The following is a 19,006-nucleotide window of genomic DNA, read 5'->3' as shown; positions in this document are numbered from 1 at the left end:
TTCCTTTGAATATCTAGGTAAAACAAATGCACATGAGGCTTATACTACCTGCGCCATTCCAAGATACGAGAGTGGATGTCAGAAACGTTTCCACCACTTCGCAGTTTTCGGATACTCAATGAGAAAACAAACTGTTGTTGCACTTGTTAAAAACTGCCATGCACACTGCAGGAGCCGTCACACAGAAACGATTAACTTTGATGTTCGTGAGTCGTCCCCGGCTCTTGCCACTCCACCTGTGATATTTGCTTTCTAAATATTCATATTTTCCTCCCTGTCCTTTTAACACGATGGGGGAATAAATAGAGTCGCGATCGATCGGTGGCGGAAAAGGGTTGCTTCCGTCCCGATGATCTCTCACTCCGCTCCCGCCAAGCGTTACAAAAGGGCCCCGGTGTATCGTCCCATGCGGGTAATTTAAATTCATCAGACTCTGCCAAAATGATTTTCATCTTCGTTCTGCAGCTACACCCCGGTAAATTGGTTTGGCAGATGGTTGGAAACATGCATTCCGTACGCAGACTAAATGCTAATTCATACAATGTCTAGAAATCAATCATATCAATTTGAATTCGACACGGGAAAGCTACTGTACGAGGAAGTTCCTATTAAGACGTACACAAAGTTCGGAATGTCAATTAAAGTGGCATACATGTAGTCGGCTTCAGAAATCCTGATGTTTTGTTCTGCATGTACGTCAAGAGACCCCGCGTTTTCCGTGCTTTTTTGAAGTCAAGAATAAAAAAAGCCATTTTTCAAGATTCGATGTTGGATTATTTTGAGCAAAACAACAGCTCAAGCATTCAACATTCAACAGTATACGTGTACATAAAACAGTAGGCTTTTCTTTTTTCAAAACAAGCGTCTTCCAGAAAGGGTCCATTTGGCGTTAGATTACAAGAAGTAAGCTAGTCGGCTTCATTTTTCACAGTGACGAGATGTTTAGCAAACATCTATGTAATTTATACCAATTAAGACTCGGAGTAGTGTTGGTACATGTACTCCGTAACCGTAAAAACCAACAGCAATCGGTTTACGCGAAACATTCCCTTTTATAGATCCCCAACTAATTTCGTCTCGACGAAAAACTCTCTCTTATTTCTCAAGAGCAATCTTTTAAACAAGCCCAGTTCTGTAGATTAAAACACTTCTTTTTAAATACCAGCTATCACACGTCAAAAAGATTAACACAGCACAGACACTTATTTCTAATTATCAAAACAAAGAACACGTCCACAATCCAAACAACGTAGCCCCTATATTTATGTTGGCGCCTTACGAAAATATAAATATTTCTCACAGAATCGCCCGCCCAGTCCATTTGGTAATTGCACAACATCCGTAGAGGTCGAAGCAATTAACATCACTGGACAAAAGCACGGATTGTGTTTTTCTTACATTTCATTTCTGCGAGGGAACCCATTCGAACACCTATGTGCAATGAAAACAAATTAAATTTGGCCATTTTACTCCAAGTTGAGAAAAGTTTGTGTTTGAAAGGTTTCATTTGACTTTTGCGTAGTATACATACCAGGCCGAAAGAAAATGGCCGGAAGTTCAAAAGTCAACAGGGGAACAGGGAAATAGCAGAGTTCCAACTAAACACCCCCACAAACAATAGCAAAGATAGAATCTGCTAGTTCACAAGGCCTACGTGCAAGTACCAAGACAGCCAGCATGAGCCAACTGGCCCAACCAACTGCATGCCCATGTACCATCTCATACCAACTACAACAAAAAGGGCCGACTGACCAACCAACAAAATGAGTGTTCCAAATGCCAGTTTATATAACACATCAACATTATGATCAGCAAAATAAAGCAAAATTCAAAGCAGTACTGAAATAATGACAAAACCTGGAGCAGCATATACTGATTGTTCTTAAATCAAAAACGAAAAGCAAAGTATAAAATTTGCTATCTTGAATTTTTAAGTTCACATAGAAAAACAAATGAGACGCGAAATACATGTACATGTACTAACAAGAAACTTCAGAGGGGAGATAATGTCACGTCTTTTAGTATGATGCGCACAAGAGGTCACGCTTTACTTGAAACATATGAAACATTATTTTCATCTACATGTTTGACAGTCAACATGTCGATTCAAGGAGTAGACATTCTAGTCAACGTACATGTATGCATGTGTACGTGTACATTTTGGCACACACTTTATGCTATGATTTGTCCTGTACGGATTGAAGATGTTTATGAAGGCTGTGGCGATTGTTTAATGCAAACAAGCAGTGTTTTGGATTTTAGACTTGGTATAATACCTGCCAACAAAGACAGAAACTACACGAAATTGATAGATTTTACAGTCATACCGTACTCTACGACGCACAACCGAGGAAGCCGTATGCGTCATTGTAACAGCAAGGAAGACACAGGATGTCCAATCTGAAATCTTTCAGATTTGGTTCGTAGAGTGCCGATTTCGCACGCACAATGCATGCACTGCTGATTAAATTCTTCAGCGAACCCCACATACAGAACCAGTTTATCAAATCCCTAGCCACATGCACAATGCCATTTCTGTAAAGAAAATGCCCAGCTACAAGAAACGTCTTAGAGTAGGCTAATCCACTAGACAGCAGTCTTGACACTGTTTTTCTTCTCAAACTTGTCTTGTCGTCCTTCTTCGAAAATATGATCTACTTTAGGCAGCGCGCGAGTTCCGCGGTTGACTGGCAGCATAGATGTACATGTATGCAATTCTGTTCTGTTCTTCAAAATGTGAGCCAGATATCGACTAAACAGAATGTTCTTCTAGAAATTAGGACTGAGTGTAGTTCACCCAATGAAAAAATACCTGTTGGCAGTCCTCTGAGGACTGCCTGTCCACAGAAAGCTCACTGCGAGAAAGCTTTGAGTGGTTTTCAACACCATTAAAGAACGTTCGTCTCGTTTAATAAATTTCTTTCAAAAGGCAGAGGCTCTAGTTATGAATTCTGAGAAAAAATGTTTGCTTTGAAGTGAAGTGTTCCAGATATTATGTCTATATGCTGTGATTAACAAAACCTCATGAGGTAACCATTTGATGACCTGCAACTTTGCTATCAAGAACACCAAGGGGCTGGTTCTACGCTGGCAACAAAACGGCTAAATCAGAAAAGGTGATGATCCAACTAGTGCTGAACTGCAATAAATTTCTACCAGTTTCGTGTAAAATGAAAAGCCCAATACATGTAATTCATGCTTTTTCGTCGATGACTTATATGTGATTTTGAAGGATGCGAACATTTTGGAGGATGCAAATATTAAGAACATACAAGAAACAAACACTCACGTAAAATTAACCCAACAATATCATGGACTACGACACTAATTTTACCATTGCCTTTTCCAAATATCAGAGGTTTTCAGCTCTCTGCTGCCCAGGCGGCTCCATGTTACTCTTCAGCCTCAGGTACTACATAAAATAGGTAAAAAGCACAGAAAGGAATGGTCGAGTCATTTCTTTACATATTTATTGACTAATTTAAGCAGTGGCACGCGAATCACAGCACATTTTAATGTTCAATGTAGTGGCAAAAGCATTGTTCCAAGGTGCTGCACAAAATGTAGCCGTCGACATTTTTAATCTGAACAAAAACTTGCACAAAGTAATTCCTTTATTACTGCTGGAGACACTCCCGTGTGTGCAGTGATCTACAAGTACCTACTGGGAAAGCTTACTCTACATCAATTACATGCAGTAGAATCAAGCTACAACTGAACAACTGACTTCGTTCATCTAACCTAAAAATGAACTACATCTGTTCTGTACTTTGGCATAAAAAGTGGTTTCTTCTTGAGACTTGACTTAACGCACACGACCAAGTTGTGCAGTTACATGTATGGCCGTTTGTCACATCAAATAAATTATCGACTGTAGACGAATTCCAAGGACGACAGACAGTCACTTTGTGACTGATTATACACTATTGCCGTCTCTTAACCTCCTTCTGAGGAGCGTTAATGAAGGCAACTGCGATGGAAGACGGATTTGCTCTATGTGCGCCAAGCATGCTGGAACAGTTAAAGTAATGACACAGTTCAGCGGACCGCGAAATGTAAACCACAGTCTGAAACTCAACTCTTTCGGTCAGCGGACTGGAGAAACTGGGCACAGGTGAAGGACGTTCTGTGCATCGCATCTATGACATTTTTATTTTTCATCAGAAACTGTCCGCGCTAATTGTAAGGCTACCGGTAACAATCATCACTTTCTTGTTTGCACGTAGAGGCTAGAATCGGTGGATATTTGTTTGTATGAAAAAAAGCACGAGTGTGTCTCATGGTGGGAATCTTCAACAAAGACGATGTGCATTAAGTACATGCATGCCAACGACATTCAACATTCTGCGTGTTTCCAAATGCCTTAAAAAAAATGCCGTGCCATGTCAGAAGCATTAAACGCCACACAAACGTGATAAAAAACCTGGTGTTCCAATCCAACACCATCAGATTTCTCCCCCAAAAAGGTCAACTTTATGGGCTCGTTACGAAAAACGAAACAGAACTAGGCCCCCAAATGACACTATTCTTTTTAAAACCTACACGGACATGAACTGCTCAGTGACCTAATTCCAGCTTCGGCCGATCAGAAAAATAAAAAAAAATAAAATTCTTTCTATGAGTTGCACGTGAGCCCTCCTAGACGCGGGAAAAGTGGAGGAACAGACTTGAACGAGCAAGGGATTTCACCTACCAGGCTATCTTCGACTTCATTAGTCATGCTCAATATCAGCAATTTCCCTGTTTTAAGAATGCATCCTTGTCACCAACATTTGTTACCTGCAAACTTTCAGCTTGGAAAGTCACTATAATCTTTGCGGCTGACGTGGCTCTGCCAAAACATTTGAAGTTTCTGCTGGATGGAAACATCTGTGTTGACTTCAATTTTCAAACCTAGTGAATGGACCGCAGATCATGGCTGCTTTCATGCGCACTTTCCGGGGATCAATGTTGATCTAGGCACAAGGTCACAAGTACCGTACAAGGCATACTTTTTATTTTTATCACGAAGGTTTACGGTTATTTGGGCGCATCAACGTGCACAAAGCACTTCATATTATATTAAAACGGAAAATCACATGTTAACCTTATGTGCTGTTACAGTAATCTACGTTGACGGACTTCGGCTCATCCAACTTACAGGAAGGGGAAACGTGTAATAAGTGTATCATTTACTTCTAAAGTTTGAACTTTTTATCCTCGCACATGCATGTGCATCTGCGTACGTGTACTTGAGTGCATTTTTAGAGCTCACTCGGGGGCTGTGGGTCCAAAGAGCCAGTGCCATCAATTCTTGTCAAGGATATGAAATTTTGACGGAGTCTCCCGTCTCCGGTGCTGTGGCCGTGATCGAGACTGAAATTCCTGTTACCCTAGGAAAATGTGAGAGTCATCCAGCGATGCCGTTAAGTAAAAGGCGCACAGCTAGAAGATTCCGGGACTCTCTCGAAGGATTTAATAGGATCGCAAGACGGACAAAGCATGCACGCACACATACTTTTACCGTAGCTGTAGGGACATACATGTACATGTACACCTGTCTTTTCAACTATTCTGTGGGGACCAAGACAAAGTTTTGACCCCATAACGTTCTTTCCAACTTTTCCCTACAGAAGAATTTGAATCCTTAACGCGGGCAAGGCCTACCAACACACCCACATACATGTACATGTATGTAACCAAGAGAAAAGTGATGGAGCGCGTTAGACATAAGCAGACATCCGAGGAAAACTGAGCCGGTCCCCCTTCTCGACATGATTTCCTCTGCCGTTGATGCTGTGTGACATTTGGAGTAATCCCCATTGCAGCTCCCTCTGGTGTTGTTACCGGGGAGGTTTGAGATCGATTACTATATGTATTTTTTTCCATTTTGTTCTGGGGCTCCTATATCTCACATTGGTATCGAAGAGCCACAGCTTCGGCCCCACTACTGGACCTAGTTTCATGGCGCTTACCATAGCAGAAAATTATGTGCTTAGGGCGAACGTATTTCACGGGTTAGCGAGGAATTTCGGCTTGTGCGCATGCCTACATATCCCGTAACCAAGGATTCCGTGCTTAAAAGGTTATTAGCACAATTTTTCCGCTGACGCGGTTAGCGTAGAATAGAGATCGTAAGCGCGGAATTCTGCAGTAAGCAGCGCCATGAAATTGGGCTTTCGCAGCTTGGCAATCCTGCCCACACGCACAGTACGGTATGAAAATCCCTAGAATGGAGAGGAGGACTGCATACTTGAAGACATGACACGCTTTCCTCGTATTCAAACAACCCATGACTAAGGGCTCGTTGGCGGCAAGGTAGCAGCATGTACATGTATTTCTTCTGCGGCAATAGTAAATACCAACCGTGCATTGGAAATATCAAGAGGAAGTCACCAACGCACGCATATGCCTTGCACATGTACACCCAAGATTTACAATTATGACACCACTTTTAAAACTTATGATCCTGTGCGAGCTGCATGTCAATTAGGAGATTGGATTGATATTAATGCACAACCAGTGCAAACGTGCACACCGCACGTAATTTTTCACGTACATGTAGACGTAGTTGTTTACATCAAATTTACGCACATTGCACTGTGGCGCGCTTAATGCATACACTTTATCATGAGACAACGCGGTTGGCTAGTACCACCGAGAGCGCACTCGGCACTGATGCAGGGTCAACCCAGTGCACTGTGTGGGAATTGCATACTGTTTCAAAGAAGGCCAAATACTTTGCCCACACAGCTTATAAAGCAACCAGTGAGGATGCGATTAGATTGATGGATACAAACAGTGTTGATGAAGACAGCAGCATCCTCTGCTCCGTTTCTAGAATTTACTACTCTCGATAACCCCTCCACCATCTACATGTACATGTATACATTCTAAGATGCGCGGCTGCGGAGAGAACTAATATGGGTTTGGTTTGGATGCTTAGAAGATGATGAAATGGGAAGGACGGCATGGGGAAGAGGAGTTACATGTACATGTATACTTCCATGAATGGGAAGTTGTCATAGTGTGTGTTGTCAGATGATAGTCCTTGGGTGTATACGTACATGTATTTTCTCAAGGTAATAACGTCTCATAAGACCACTTTCACCAAGAAAGCTTGATTTTCAAGGAGCTCAGCAACGCTACTTCAAAGTTTATGGCATAATGTTCAAATGTCGGCAGACACTTCATCAACATTACACAAGATCGGTCCAATGTATTAGTGCAGATTGACGTTGGGGGCATTCAAAGTAATTTCAATATTTCTTGTTTTGAATTTAATCACACACCCCCCTTAAGTAGATGGATGAAAGAAAAACACTATACCGGTATAGAAGGAATGCATTATGTGGACTGTTTAAAACAATGAATGCCAGATCAAGCGCAGATCAGGGGGTGGTGGGGGATCAAACCTGCCTGCCACCCCACTCTAAAAAAAAGTACAAAAATTGGACAATAATACAAATACATGTACATGTGACTGAAGTAAGTGCACCAATACCTTTGTAAACAATGTATGTCATGTAATATCTCATCTTCATTTCTGCTTGTCCGCAAAAAGCAAGACATTAAAAAAAATCTCTGGCCTGACTCCCTCCCCTCTGGAAAAATTCCTGGATCCACCCCTATCAATCAAATGTCAAACCTGGAAAAAACAAGTTTCATTTAAACATTTGGGAAATCTGTAAACGTTCACTGAACTTTTTACATGTACACCTACAAGTAACCCTTCAAACGTGTAAACATAACACCCTTATTTCAGATGCATGAAAACTAGGCTATGTAAAGAGATTTAATCGCAGACTTCCACAGAAATTCTGATGCATTTATTTCTGTTGGAATGTCTCAGCAGGCAATGTCCCGGAGGTTACATACTTAATATGTTGCTATTTTACAAACTACTGAAACTACTTCTAGCTCTAGCTCAAGTGTGTCTTATGCAGGGTACATGTACTACACACATGTACAATGTACATGTATGTTACTGGGCTGAGGCTGACAGAAATTATGAAACAGTTATTGTGGGGACAAAAAAATTGTGCGACACTTAAAAGTCCCCACAACTCGACCAAAATGAAATTTCGCAGACAACAGAAATCTTTCTGACAATGCAGCCCCTGCCGGGGCACGACTTGTGTAATCTGCAAGCGCACTTAGGCTTACATGTACATGTATCTGCACTTTGAACTTACATTCTTTCTACTGGCAATAGCTTGCTGTACCCAGAGCAGCTCCAGGGCAACACTGTTGCGCAGCCTCTGCAGTTCCCTGAGATCAATCGGATAATCAGAGTCAGGCATCTCTGAAAAATAAATGATAAAATCAATCATTATTCACAAAATGATCAATTTTTACACATGCATGTACATGCACTATGCAATACTCCCTTTCATATATGGGTCACATACAGCTCTTTGCACCGCCCCAAACCCTTTGCCAAGTAAAATTTGCACGATGTACATATGTACACACTGTACTTGTACGTAGTTGGGTTTTCCACAGAACCTGAGAGCACAGCTAGCCAGGCAAGTTTCACTTTGTGTTCAAAAACCACAACATGTACATGTACTGTACATTGATTTTGGAGCAGTCTGGGAGGGTCCTCTTTTTCAATATGGAACACTTTCATTATGTGAGGGGTTTTCCACAGAAACATACATGTACATGCACATTGTACATGTGGTATTACATTTGACAGCAAAGCACCCCACAGGCCATACATGTAACCACACTTACATGTATTCAATGCACCACTCTTTCTAAAATCGATTTTTACCAAGCAGAAACCTACACTGTACGTAGATTTATCTTTAAATAAACATGTTAAAAAGACAAGTTGATAAGTACAGGTTACATGTATATTTCCCGCAAGGTCTGCAAATCAAGAAACATTTCTAAAAGTGGTAACTTCTGACTCACGTCACAGAAATGGGTCATTCTCTGGTAAGACTGAGAAGATCAGATGTACTACCGCAGGAATGGTAGGATCTAATCCTCATCTGATGACAGACATGACAGTGTAAAATCTGTCCTTTCAGTGCTCCCCTGTTCCAATTCTTAATATTTCCCAGGGGTAGTTCTCCAAAATGCAGTGTACATGTACGATGAGAAATGGGTGTGCTAACTTTACATACCTAGTGTGGACTTGTGAACAAAAGATGTCCACACAGTGCAGGAATGGAAGACGTTCTGTGGACTTACATGTACAATTGCCCACAGGACGTTTCCCTTCTCTGAAAAAGAAATTCAGAGGCATTTTGGGGTAGGGGGTCATCCGTCTTAAAAGGATGAGGAATAGTCAAGGAAACCTTGTGCAAAAAGCCAGCTGAAAATCGTGTTCCCAGTTCAAGAAAAATGAGTATTTGCACTGAGTTTTCTTAACTGCATGAAAAGACAGGAATGTCCACACTACATGTACATGTACTGTATGTAAGGTACATGTAAGGGTGTGTGCGCTTGTATACGGCGGTACCCCACAATGCACCATGATGGTGCCTTGTGGGGTACCATAACAATGGAAGGTACCCCACAAGGCCACTTTTGAACCTTGTGGGGTACTAAAGTGGTACCCCACAAGAATTTCACGAAATAGATATTTCAAATTTACTCAAAAAGGAGGAATTTTCAAGCGCCATTCATCTGTCGAAAATTGAAGTGTTTTATATAAGGGTCAAATGGTCAAAATTTCAACCAAGGAAACTGACTTTGGTTGAAATGGCAGTGATTTGAGATTTTTTCTGTGTTGTGCGGGAGTTTTGTATACAAGAACAAAGGAAATATCCCACAAGTATACATGTACATATGTAAGAGTGGGTGTCTGTATGTGTGTTTGTTCACAGAAAAAGAGTTACATACAGGATGTACACCCATCCTTACACAGCTATACTTGTGGGGTATTTCCTTTGTTCTCATGTACAAAACTCCCACACAACACGCAAAAAAATTGCAAATCACTCCAATTTAAACCAAATTCAGTTTCCTGGGTTGAAATTTCGACCGTATGTCCCTTACATAAAACACTTCAATTTGCGACAGATTTTTATTCATCAAAAATTTCCTCTTTTTGAGTTATTTCCAATATCAGTTTCGTGAAATTCTTTTGGGGTACCAATTTGGTACCCCACAAGGTAAAAACTGGCCTTGTGGGGTACTTCCCATTGTTCCAGTACCCCACAAGGCCCCATGTATTGTATAAGCGCATGTACACGTATGTTGCCTGTGCTGAATGAATGATAGCGGTATCAAATTTTTAAAATCTTAATCAGAAAAAAAAATCACATCATCAAGCATACATGTACATGTATTATGCTATCGCATTCCTGGAAGTGCATTTGAGACTTTCTCCCAGCTGGGCAGCTGCAGCCAGGCAGTGTGTTACTGCTCATGAACTTGAAGTCTGGGGAACTGCAAATGGTACCCTATGCCATTCGCTGGTCGGGGAAGATGGATCCATGATTTATTGTCGGGATGACAGGCTGCGAGTTTCGCCAGGCAGTTTATCACGTGCACTGTGAGTGCACGCATGTGTGGCCAAGCTGCTGAATGGCCCCGACAGACTACACTGTATGGGTCATGACTGAGTGAGGAATGCCTGACTTTTTGTGAGAAAGAGGGAGGGGGGGACTGATTTCTGAAGTTCTGGATGGGCAGATGTTTTGGTAAACATGTCAGTTTTATGGTCCACCCAGGAGCAGGGATGATGAGTCAAGACTGAGGATGGTCGTGGTCATAGGCCCTAGCAAGTTTGGCAGACTGGCTGTTGTTTACTCGTATGTGTACATGTATGTGAATGTTTACATACATGTAAACACATTTCAAGATATGAAGAGAGAAATCCGGTCTGTGACACTTGGTGAAGAGGAATCACAGGATGAATATTTGAAGACTGGAATGAAGTGCATGTACGCGTGTGTGCAGTTACTGAGCCTTAGGCAAATAGAATGCAATGGTAGATGTGGTAGGAGACCAATCAATGCAACTCCATGTACATGTACATGTATTATACGCAACATACCGGTTCACTGTACATGTAACTCATAAGAACAGATTTCAACAGGAGACCAAGGAATATACATGTACATGTACAGTACTTTACTTGAGAAGAATCAGTTGGAAAGAAAGAAGACAATACATGTACATGTATAAAGAAACGCAATCAAATGTCATCCATATTAATATCTGACTCGCTGTGTTCTGGAACCACAAATGCATCAAATTAATCCGGTTGTAGCAAATCACCAGGATGCCCCAAAGGACTAGAATATGTACAAGTACATACATGTACGTGTACTTGTATTTGTTTAGGTATACTGTACACTGTATTTCATGGCTGATGTATTCTACTGACCAGGCTTTTTCTTTGCCGCTTGGTGGACCGGACTGCACCTTACATGTATTGTTTCACTAATTCAGCATCAAGCAATGTATGTGCATGCCAAAGGTAATGTACATGGTAAGGCCTTGGTGTGGATGCTCAATACATGTATACATGTAGTTACTGGAATAAAAACATGAAAAACAGAAACGTGCGCCATATCACAAGATGCAGAACTTGTATGTTTTGCAAGTTTTTGCAGTACATTCAGCTAAATAATAAACAAATAAAACCAAATAAAAGGATTCAATGATGACAAATCACAAATCAGGGCTACATGTACATGTACACGTATGTAAGTACACACACAAGTCAACGCACTCAATTGATGTAAATGTACATGTGCATGTATAAATGTAGAAAAGTACATGTACATTGTACATTTAACAAAAGGTTTCAGTTTCCTGACGAGTCATGGAGGAAATAGTGCATGAACACGTTCAAGACCAATTCCTTGGCCCAGCTGTTACTGGGGAAAATCTCTAGACTATCAAAACTTGACACAGTATGTATACACGCCAGTCTGTCATATGGCTGCAAAGAAGGGACATCTCCAAACATACACTCTGGGGTGGTGATAAATTGTGTGCGTTCTTCAGACACTATCTTTTTTTCTTTTTTTATATCATAATTCTTGTCAAGTCCCAAAACGGAAAAGGTTAAACTGCTTGTGTCTTCAGTTCCGCACGAACAAAAATACAGACGGAATTCTCTTTGCTTGTAAACAAGATTGATTAATTTCCCTTAAATTTCTGGTTGTTTATTGTCAAAATATAAGAGCAGCTGCGGCATGCTCAGGGGCACGGCTTAGAGAAGTTTTCTAAAGGTCTTGTATATTTTGGGGATAGCATTTGAAATGTGAGATGTTTCAAACATTCTTTGTTGTTCTGTCCTCCCAAAATTTGTTTCTATATAGAGGATGGAGCCAAGGATAACATCAATCAAAGTTAGGTAACAGCCAGATTCATAGCATGAAATTGATTCAAGAATGAAATATGAGCTCGTAATCCTCAATGTTGCCCAAACGTAAAAGAGACTATGAAAGGAAATCTGATTTGGGCAAATGTCATGTGGTAAAGTTCTCTGGGTTAACTGCCAGTGTAGACTACACGTCTCACCACAAACATTTATCTCATTCTCAGAATGTGTTTAATATCCTCAAATTGTTAGCAGAGTTTTAGAGACTATGGACTTCTTGAAATGTTTTCCCTGAATCTTTTTTATCCATATGTTTGAAATAGTTCATGGTATCCACTGCTATGTTTGACCTGGTCCTGGCAAGCTCGGTAATTGAGTGGTTAAGACTTCTGTACTGGTACAGGTTAAGCAAGAGGTTGTGGGTTCCAGTCCCACGCGAGTATGCTCATGGGTTTTTTGCTACATGTACATTGTAGCTCTCGGACAACACTGAGTGTACAGTGCCATGAACATACATGTAATGTACATCAGTGTCAGGGCAGAAACCCATGAATATACATTCTGAAATGTTAGTTGGTAATAAACACTGCAAAGAAAATCTTGTGAAGTATGCTCCATAGAGGGCAGTGTTTCCTTTTTCTACATCATGCATACAAAAGTCACCACACTCATACAATGTACATGTACCTTTGTTCACATACAGTACATTGTATATTAGAAACAATCTGTGACCAGTCGACCTATTTCTCTTATAATCAACAGGTCCCTCACCTTCACATCTTTCATTCTTTCTTGTATGTATACACACTTTTCCATTACATTGTTAGTGCGCCCTCTAGCGACAGCTTTCCGTAAATACATTCCATGCGGCGCTATGCAAATTTAACCACATGTGCACTCATAGACAGCTTTGCAAAAGCCCTTCTGCGTCTTGTCATGATTACAAGTGTTGTTCAACGTTTATTTTTAGCAACACTGATGCACTCTCACGCATTGGCCACATGTGCACTCATAGAGAGTCTTGCTAACGCCTTTCTGCGTTTTGTCACCAAAATTTTGTGTACTTTTTAGCTTTTACCTGTATCTTAGTGATGCTGATCCACTATTATGCATTGGCCGGGCAGTAGTCTTCTTATCTCGAGAATGCACATTTTTCAGGGAGAACTCCTCCGAACTCCAAGGAGAACACATGTCTCTTCAGACTTTTTCCTGTTTGCCTGCATCACACACTATCGGTATTGCCACGCCTTCATACTCTTGAACACTGTTTGTAAAACATTTTGGATTTTCAGTCATCGTGGGTCATGTGGAGCTGGATTGTTGGCATCAGGAGGGGCACAGATTGTGGAAGGCTGCGTGTTTAATACACCTGTACCTCCTTCCATTTTGAAATCTTGACTGCCACTAAGTCCTGGAAATCTCTCAGTGTCGGTTACTGCCACAATTGACTGTCGTTTATACCCCAATATTGATCTGTACAAACCGGTATCATAACTTACATGTACATGTAATTGCTCTTGTATAGACACAAATTGTATATTTTGTTGGAATCCATTTCTAATAAAATCCTTTTCTGTATCTCTGGCTGCTCACTGGGTCTTCCCTCTCTGTAGCGCTGTTTCCTAACTTATCTCCATCTAATCCCACTTGGTTAGAAACAAAAACTATTGTATGCTGGCACTTTGATAGTTCCAGTGCAACTGATGATTTGACATACATGTACTGTACATGCACGGCCTGGCCATGGGTACAGAAAGTAAAACAAAGAACTTTTAGGGAATTGCCCTCAACAAGCTTTTACATGTAAACCTGACTCATTCTACCGTACATGTACATGCATACTGTAATACCTCTGTCTTGGATACTGTCTGTTCATTGGCCCAGAACTATCACATGACAGGGCCATACATGTATACCCGTATCACACTCACTGTGAGACATCTCATTCTGCCGATAGCACGTAGCATGCGCACAAGACAGAAAAGCTTTGGAAAGTTTAAGATCGACCGCTGTGGCTCATGCAGTTTTGCAAGGTACCCATGATAAATGTACATGTAAGTTTTGTGCATACATGTCACATGTATGTACATGTACACTGTAGGTTACAAGGAAACTCGATTGATGGTCGTGCTCATATAACAGACTTGTTCCCGTTCCCACAGCATGTACATGTAAGGTAATGAAGGGACCGCTAACCAGACTACACGTACATGACAGGTGAACTTGTACTCACCAGTACATTGTACCTGCACTACAGTGTACTTTCACATTAAAATTTACACAATTAAAGAAAGTGAGGGAACAGTGTATTCGCATAGGATACCATTTACGTATGTTATGCTCATTGTACAGTTTGACAGTACGCCTATCGTTTCCAGAACTTCTGAGCTTGTTTCTTTGGATAAATTCAACGCCCTCAACATGCTCAATGTAACTAAGACAGAGGTATGACAAAACAATTGTTGACTGCTGAACACCCAATGGATAACTATACATGTACATGTAAGTGCCTTCACCTCCGGGCGCTATGCATCCCTCGGGTGTTCAAAACGTCATATCCCATATCACAGCAGTCAACAGCTGTTGAATATAAGACTCTGAATCCGATTAGCTACTGGTACATGTACAATGTACATGTACTAAGCTGAAAATCTAGCTTAATGTGCTAAGCAAAATTCCCCAAGAATCAATCACAAGCAAGGTATACATGTACATGTAACTTTGTAAGTGCCTTCACCTCCGGGCGCTATGCATCCCTCGGGTGTTCAAAACGTCATATCCCATATCACAGCAGTCAACAGCTGTTGAATATAAGACTCTGAATCCGATTAGCTACTGCTACATGTACAATGTACATGTACCGGTACTAAGCTGAAAATCTTGCTTCATGTGCTAAGCAAAATTCCCCAAGAATCAATCACAAGCAAGGTATACATGTACATGTACACATGTATGTGTACATTTATCTGCAAGTGACTTTTTTTGCTGAGCACATAATTTTCTGGACTTAGTAAGTTAGTGAATATTCTACGAAAGTGGTTCCTGCTATTGTACATGAACTGCATTTGTTCAGATTTTACATGTAATTCAAAGAAACAAGTGTACTCCTTACAACTTGCCACTCAAAGTAAAGGTTGGATCACAACTAGTGAAAACAAAAACATTATTTAATCATTAGGTGTAGTAAATTGCTTGTGCATGTATCCCGTTGGATAACTACATGTACATTGTAGATACAGTGCATGTTGTCTTACCCGTGAATGAATTTTCATTGCTCCAGATGGATGTCATATCCGCTGCGATGGAGAAGTCTTGCTCATAGCTTCTCTTCTCTGAGGCCAGCCGAGTGGTTTCCCTAGCCTCCTGCATCTCCCTGGTGGCTGGCCCCAAACCACCTCCCTCCTCTTCTTCATCTCTGCTCCCATCCGTTGTGGATTCTGCTGCCGCCTTCCCTTCATCAGAAACGTTTGGAGGATGAGGTGGAGTTGGGACAGATTCCATTTTTGACTTTCCGTTTGCTTGATCTTGATTTGAGTTTCTATTTACTTGATCTTGGCAATCTGTTAACGTGTTGGAAGCTACATGTACATGTAAGTCTCCCCTACTCTCCTCGGTCAGATCCTGCATCTTTGAGGGTGCAACTTTGAGGCTATCTTTAGTATCTGAGCTTCCACCAGACTTACTGGCCTCTTCTTGTGAGACAGACATTGCTTCTTCGTCTCCCTCTGGTGAAAAAGTTCTGACCTCATCTCTGGTCGATGACACCATTCCATCTACATGTATGCAATCGTCAGGGGATTTTCTATCCAGCCTTTGCAGATTTGGTTGTGATATGGTGTTGGTCCCACTGCTTTGGACTGGGGTGAAATCTTCGGCAGAATTCCAATCATTTTCTCTCTTTTCCATCTGCTTTTTATCCATCTTGTCTGATGTAACATCAGAGACTTGATTCCCGTTGGGCAAATTTCCCTCTGTCACTACAGTTTTGTCCTCTGCAAGTGCGACGACACAAAGTTCCAGAGAAGCAGCATTCCCGGAGTCCTGTTGCAACATCAGCTGAGCACTAGTGGAAATTAATCTTGCAGCTTCCGACGTTGCTGAACTGGAGCAAGATTCGAAATCGAGAGTGTAGTCCACACTGGTTGATGGGGAACCCTGCTTGGAGTGCTTGCTACTTCTCTCAGATACAGATTCAAGTTGTCTGGTAGAATCATGAAAGTCAACTGATTCATTCCCTTCTTCAGAGGGGGTCAAACTTTGGCCTTGATTAACAAGAACTTTGTCAAGTTCAGGTAAACCTTCACCTTCACATGAAGGGAGGGTCTCTTCATGTACTTGATGAACAGGATCTTGGCATTCTCCGCCAAGTCCTGATAACTCCTTACCATCTGCTTCAAAAGGGATCTCTTCCTGATGGCTTCTACAATCAAGGTCAGTTCCTTGACTCTTGACATCCTGATCAGCACCTCCAACAGGTCGTTGGCCAGATGGAGTGAGGCAGGTCTGTGTAGTCTTTGTTCCATCTTTCACAACAGCAAAACACTTTCTAAGCTACAGAAAAACATAAAAAATCTTCAACATGAACACTAATGACAACTTTGTCCCAACTAGTTTATGGGCCAAAGTTCAACCAGCAGAAATTCAAAGCCACGATACTAAAGGAAACGCAGTGCTATAGTCAAGCCCACATATATCGAAAGTCCCTATAAGTCCATCACAAGTCATCCACTCTTAAGCCAAGTCAGAAGCCATTCAAATGAACTGTAACCGAAGTATTCCTGTGTCATTTTCACCCTGTTACTTATGACCATTCTTGTGAAAGGACTTACAAAAGGTCCTGAGGAAGGACTTGTGATGGACTAACCTAAAACACTGACTGAAGAGAAGCCTTAACTACAACAGTGACAATGATTATGGAGAAAGTTCCACAAGTGAAACTCTGGAAACAATTTAGGAAACACATGGCAATAACTTTGGTGTTACAGCTTACTTTTGGGGAACAACGCGGCCTGCAAGGGAGATTTGTTCTCCAAGAGACATTTGTCTGGTTACCCAAGAGGATGTCCCCTTCTACGTCACGGACTATTTCCTTATACAGGCTCCTCACTTCCTGAAATTGCTTGCGGGTCAGAAAAGCCCTGATGTAGGCCTGAAAGTATGAATATGATGAAAATATGGATGATCTTGACTTGTTTGTGAATATTACACTCAACAAATCAGAATGTGTAGAGTGTAGACACTACTGAAACTGTTATAGTTTGAAACAAATCTTTGTAACTGTCCCTTGAATGGATTGAAGAACATCTAATTTTTCTGGTCTCATACTGGCTTCCTGGATTTTCATAACAACGTTTCAGTTACAGGATAAAGTTCCAAAATGCTAAAGAAACTATTCAAATTTGAACATTGTACAAGACAAAGAAAAAGCACATTTACTCTATTCAAATGTAATGCAACAAGCAAATAAAAATAGTCTGTTCCGAGTGTTTCTTTAGATGGGAAACCCATGTTTTAAAGCTCACAACATGGCACATTGTGCAATTGGCAAATGTCCCAACTGTACAGGCCTCACAGTTGGGGTTTTGCAAGATTCAGCACTATCAACAATTGTGAAAATGCTGTCATTACCAAATTAAAACTGATGTGACAGGCTCATGCAAACTTGATGAAAAGAATGAATACGAGAGAAGATGATTTTGGAGAGCACCACATCCCTAATCAACTGATTTTATTACATGTACAATTAATGTCAGGCAGGCTATTCCTATGATAAATTAAATTGCAGGTGGTCCAAAAATCCATGAAATTATAAATGTAGAAACAATAGTAACTCAAAGAATGTCAGGAATGGCCTAAGGCCAAAGTGTATTTAGGCCTACAGGCCTTTCAGGACAATGGGAGGGAGGAGAGAGAGCAGGGACCTTGCTCCCTAAAAGGGGCGTTCATTACCATTAGCACCCTGTACCTACATGTACATGTATAATCAGGAAAAACAAAATGAAGTTTTTCGAACTGAGCAACATCCAGACCTTGAAGATCCATTCCTTAATCCTAGTACAATTTGGGTAAATGTTGACAACATTTAAGCAAGAAAACCAGAATTTTCTTTTACCCGAGTTCGGCGAAAGACGACTGCATCATGCCATTTTGTTTCAATATTTCCCCTGCTAAATTTCTCTCTCTACTCTAGGCCAAGCCAGGTCATGTAAATTAATTCGCATGGCTAGTAATAATAATATTAAGTGTATAAGGCCCCTTGCATTGAGGCAAGTTTAAGTCAGTGAACTTCGTGTATGAAATTCTGTCCTATGTAAATGTACCTACCTGCAGACGGCAAATAAGTTCTTCGTCCCAAGAACTGTCATCAACATTTTCCGACAACAGATTTGTAAGCTTTTCCATGTAGGCTACATATGATATAATTATTCGTACATATATTTAGCTGCCATTGGTTGTTGGTCACACAAGAGAACATGAAGAACGCGACTGTCTCAATTGTAATCGATCAAAATAAATCTCTCTGACTGGTCTCCGCGGTTTCAAACATCATAACGTAGGCCTAGGTTATGTGTGCTTTTTAGTTCTTCATGTTTTTTCGTCTACAGGCCAAGGAAGCATAACACTAACATTTTACCTTACTCGACCTTTTCCATTCCAAACAAATGCCGCAATCTGTCTTATCCCGCGCATCATTCGCGTCGGGTTAAGTTGCGGATGGCGCTGTTGAATTTT

The 19,006-nt window shown here is 41.0% G+C and overlaps 1 protein-coding gene across 2 annotated transcripts; it reads right to left on the bottom strand.

The window, feature by feature from the left end:
* Positions 1-819: 819 nt before the first annotated feature.
* On the bottom strand, positions 820-18,978 carry LOC110979537 (uncharacterized). 2 transcript variants are annotated; one of them, XR_002598207.2, is made up of 6 exons: positions 18,599-18,978; positions 17,265-17,423; positions 15,529-16,825; positions 13,353-13,538; positions 8,175-8,284; positions 3,395-3,412 (listed from the first exon to the last, which is right to left on the bottom strand). XR_002598207.2 is itself a non-coding variant. In XM_022235415.2 (5 exons), the coding sequence occupies exons 1-5, from the start codon at positions 18,674-18,676 to the stop codon at positions 3,353-3,355; spliced, it is 1,704 nt and encodes a 567-aa protein (XP_022091107.2). In that variant the 5' UTR covers positions 18,677-18,978; the 3' UTR covers positions 820-3,352. The 2 variants fall into 2 exon arrangements, 1 of the variants encoding a protein (XP_022091107.2); XM_022235415.2 differs by lacking the exon at positions 13,353-13,538 and having other exon boundaries at positions 820-3,412.
* Between the last annotated feature and the right edge of the window lie 28 nt (positions 18,979-19,006).

This window comes from Acanthaster planci, linkage group LG02, assembly GCF_054643075.1.
Source record: "Acanthaster planci isolate LZ-2023a linkage group LG02, COTS_SCS, whole genome shotgun sequence".
Lineage (NCBI taxonomy): Eukaryota > Metazoa > Echinodermata > Asteroidea > Valvatida > Acanthasteridae > Acanthaster > Acanthaster planci.
The sequence above is the reverse complement of the archived record's forward strand: the minus strand, read 5'-3'. Positions and strand labels throughout refer to the sequence as shown.

Excerpts from the sequence above, each read along its gene's own strand:
- LOC110979537 (XM_022235415.2), bottom strand. The coding sequence starts at position 18,676 with ATGGAAAAGCTTACAAATCTGTTGTCGGAAAATGTTGATGACAGTTCT. Across the intron at positions 16,826-17,264 it reads GGCCGCGTTGTTCCCCAAAA|CTTAGAAAGTGTTTTGCTGT; the intron begins GTAAGCTGTAAC and ends GTTTTTCTGTAG. Across the intron at positions 3,413-8,174 it reads CTATTGCCAGTAGAAAGAAT|TACCTGAGGCTGAAGAGTAA; the intron begins GTAAGTTCAAAG and ends TATTTTATGTAG.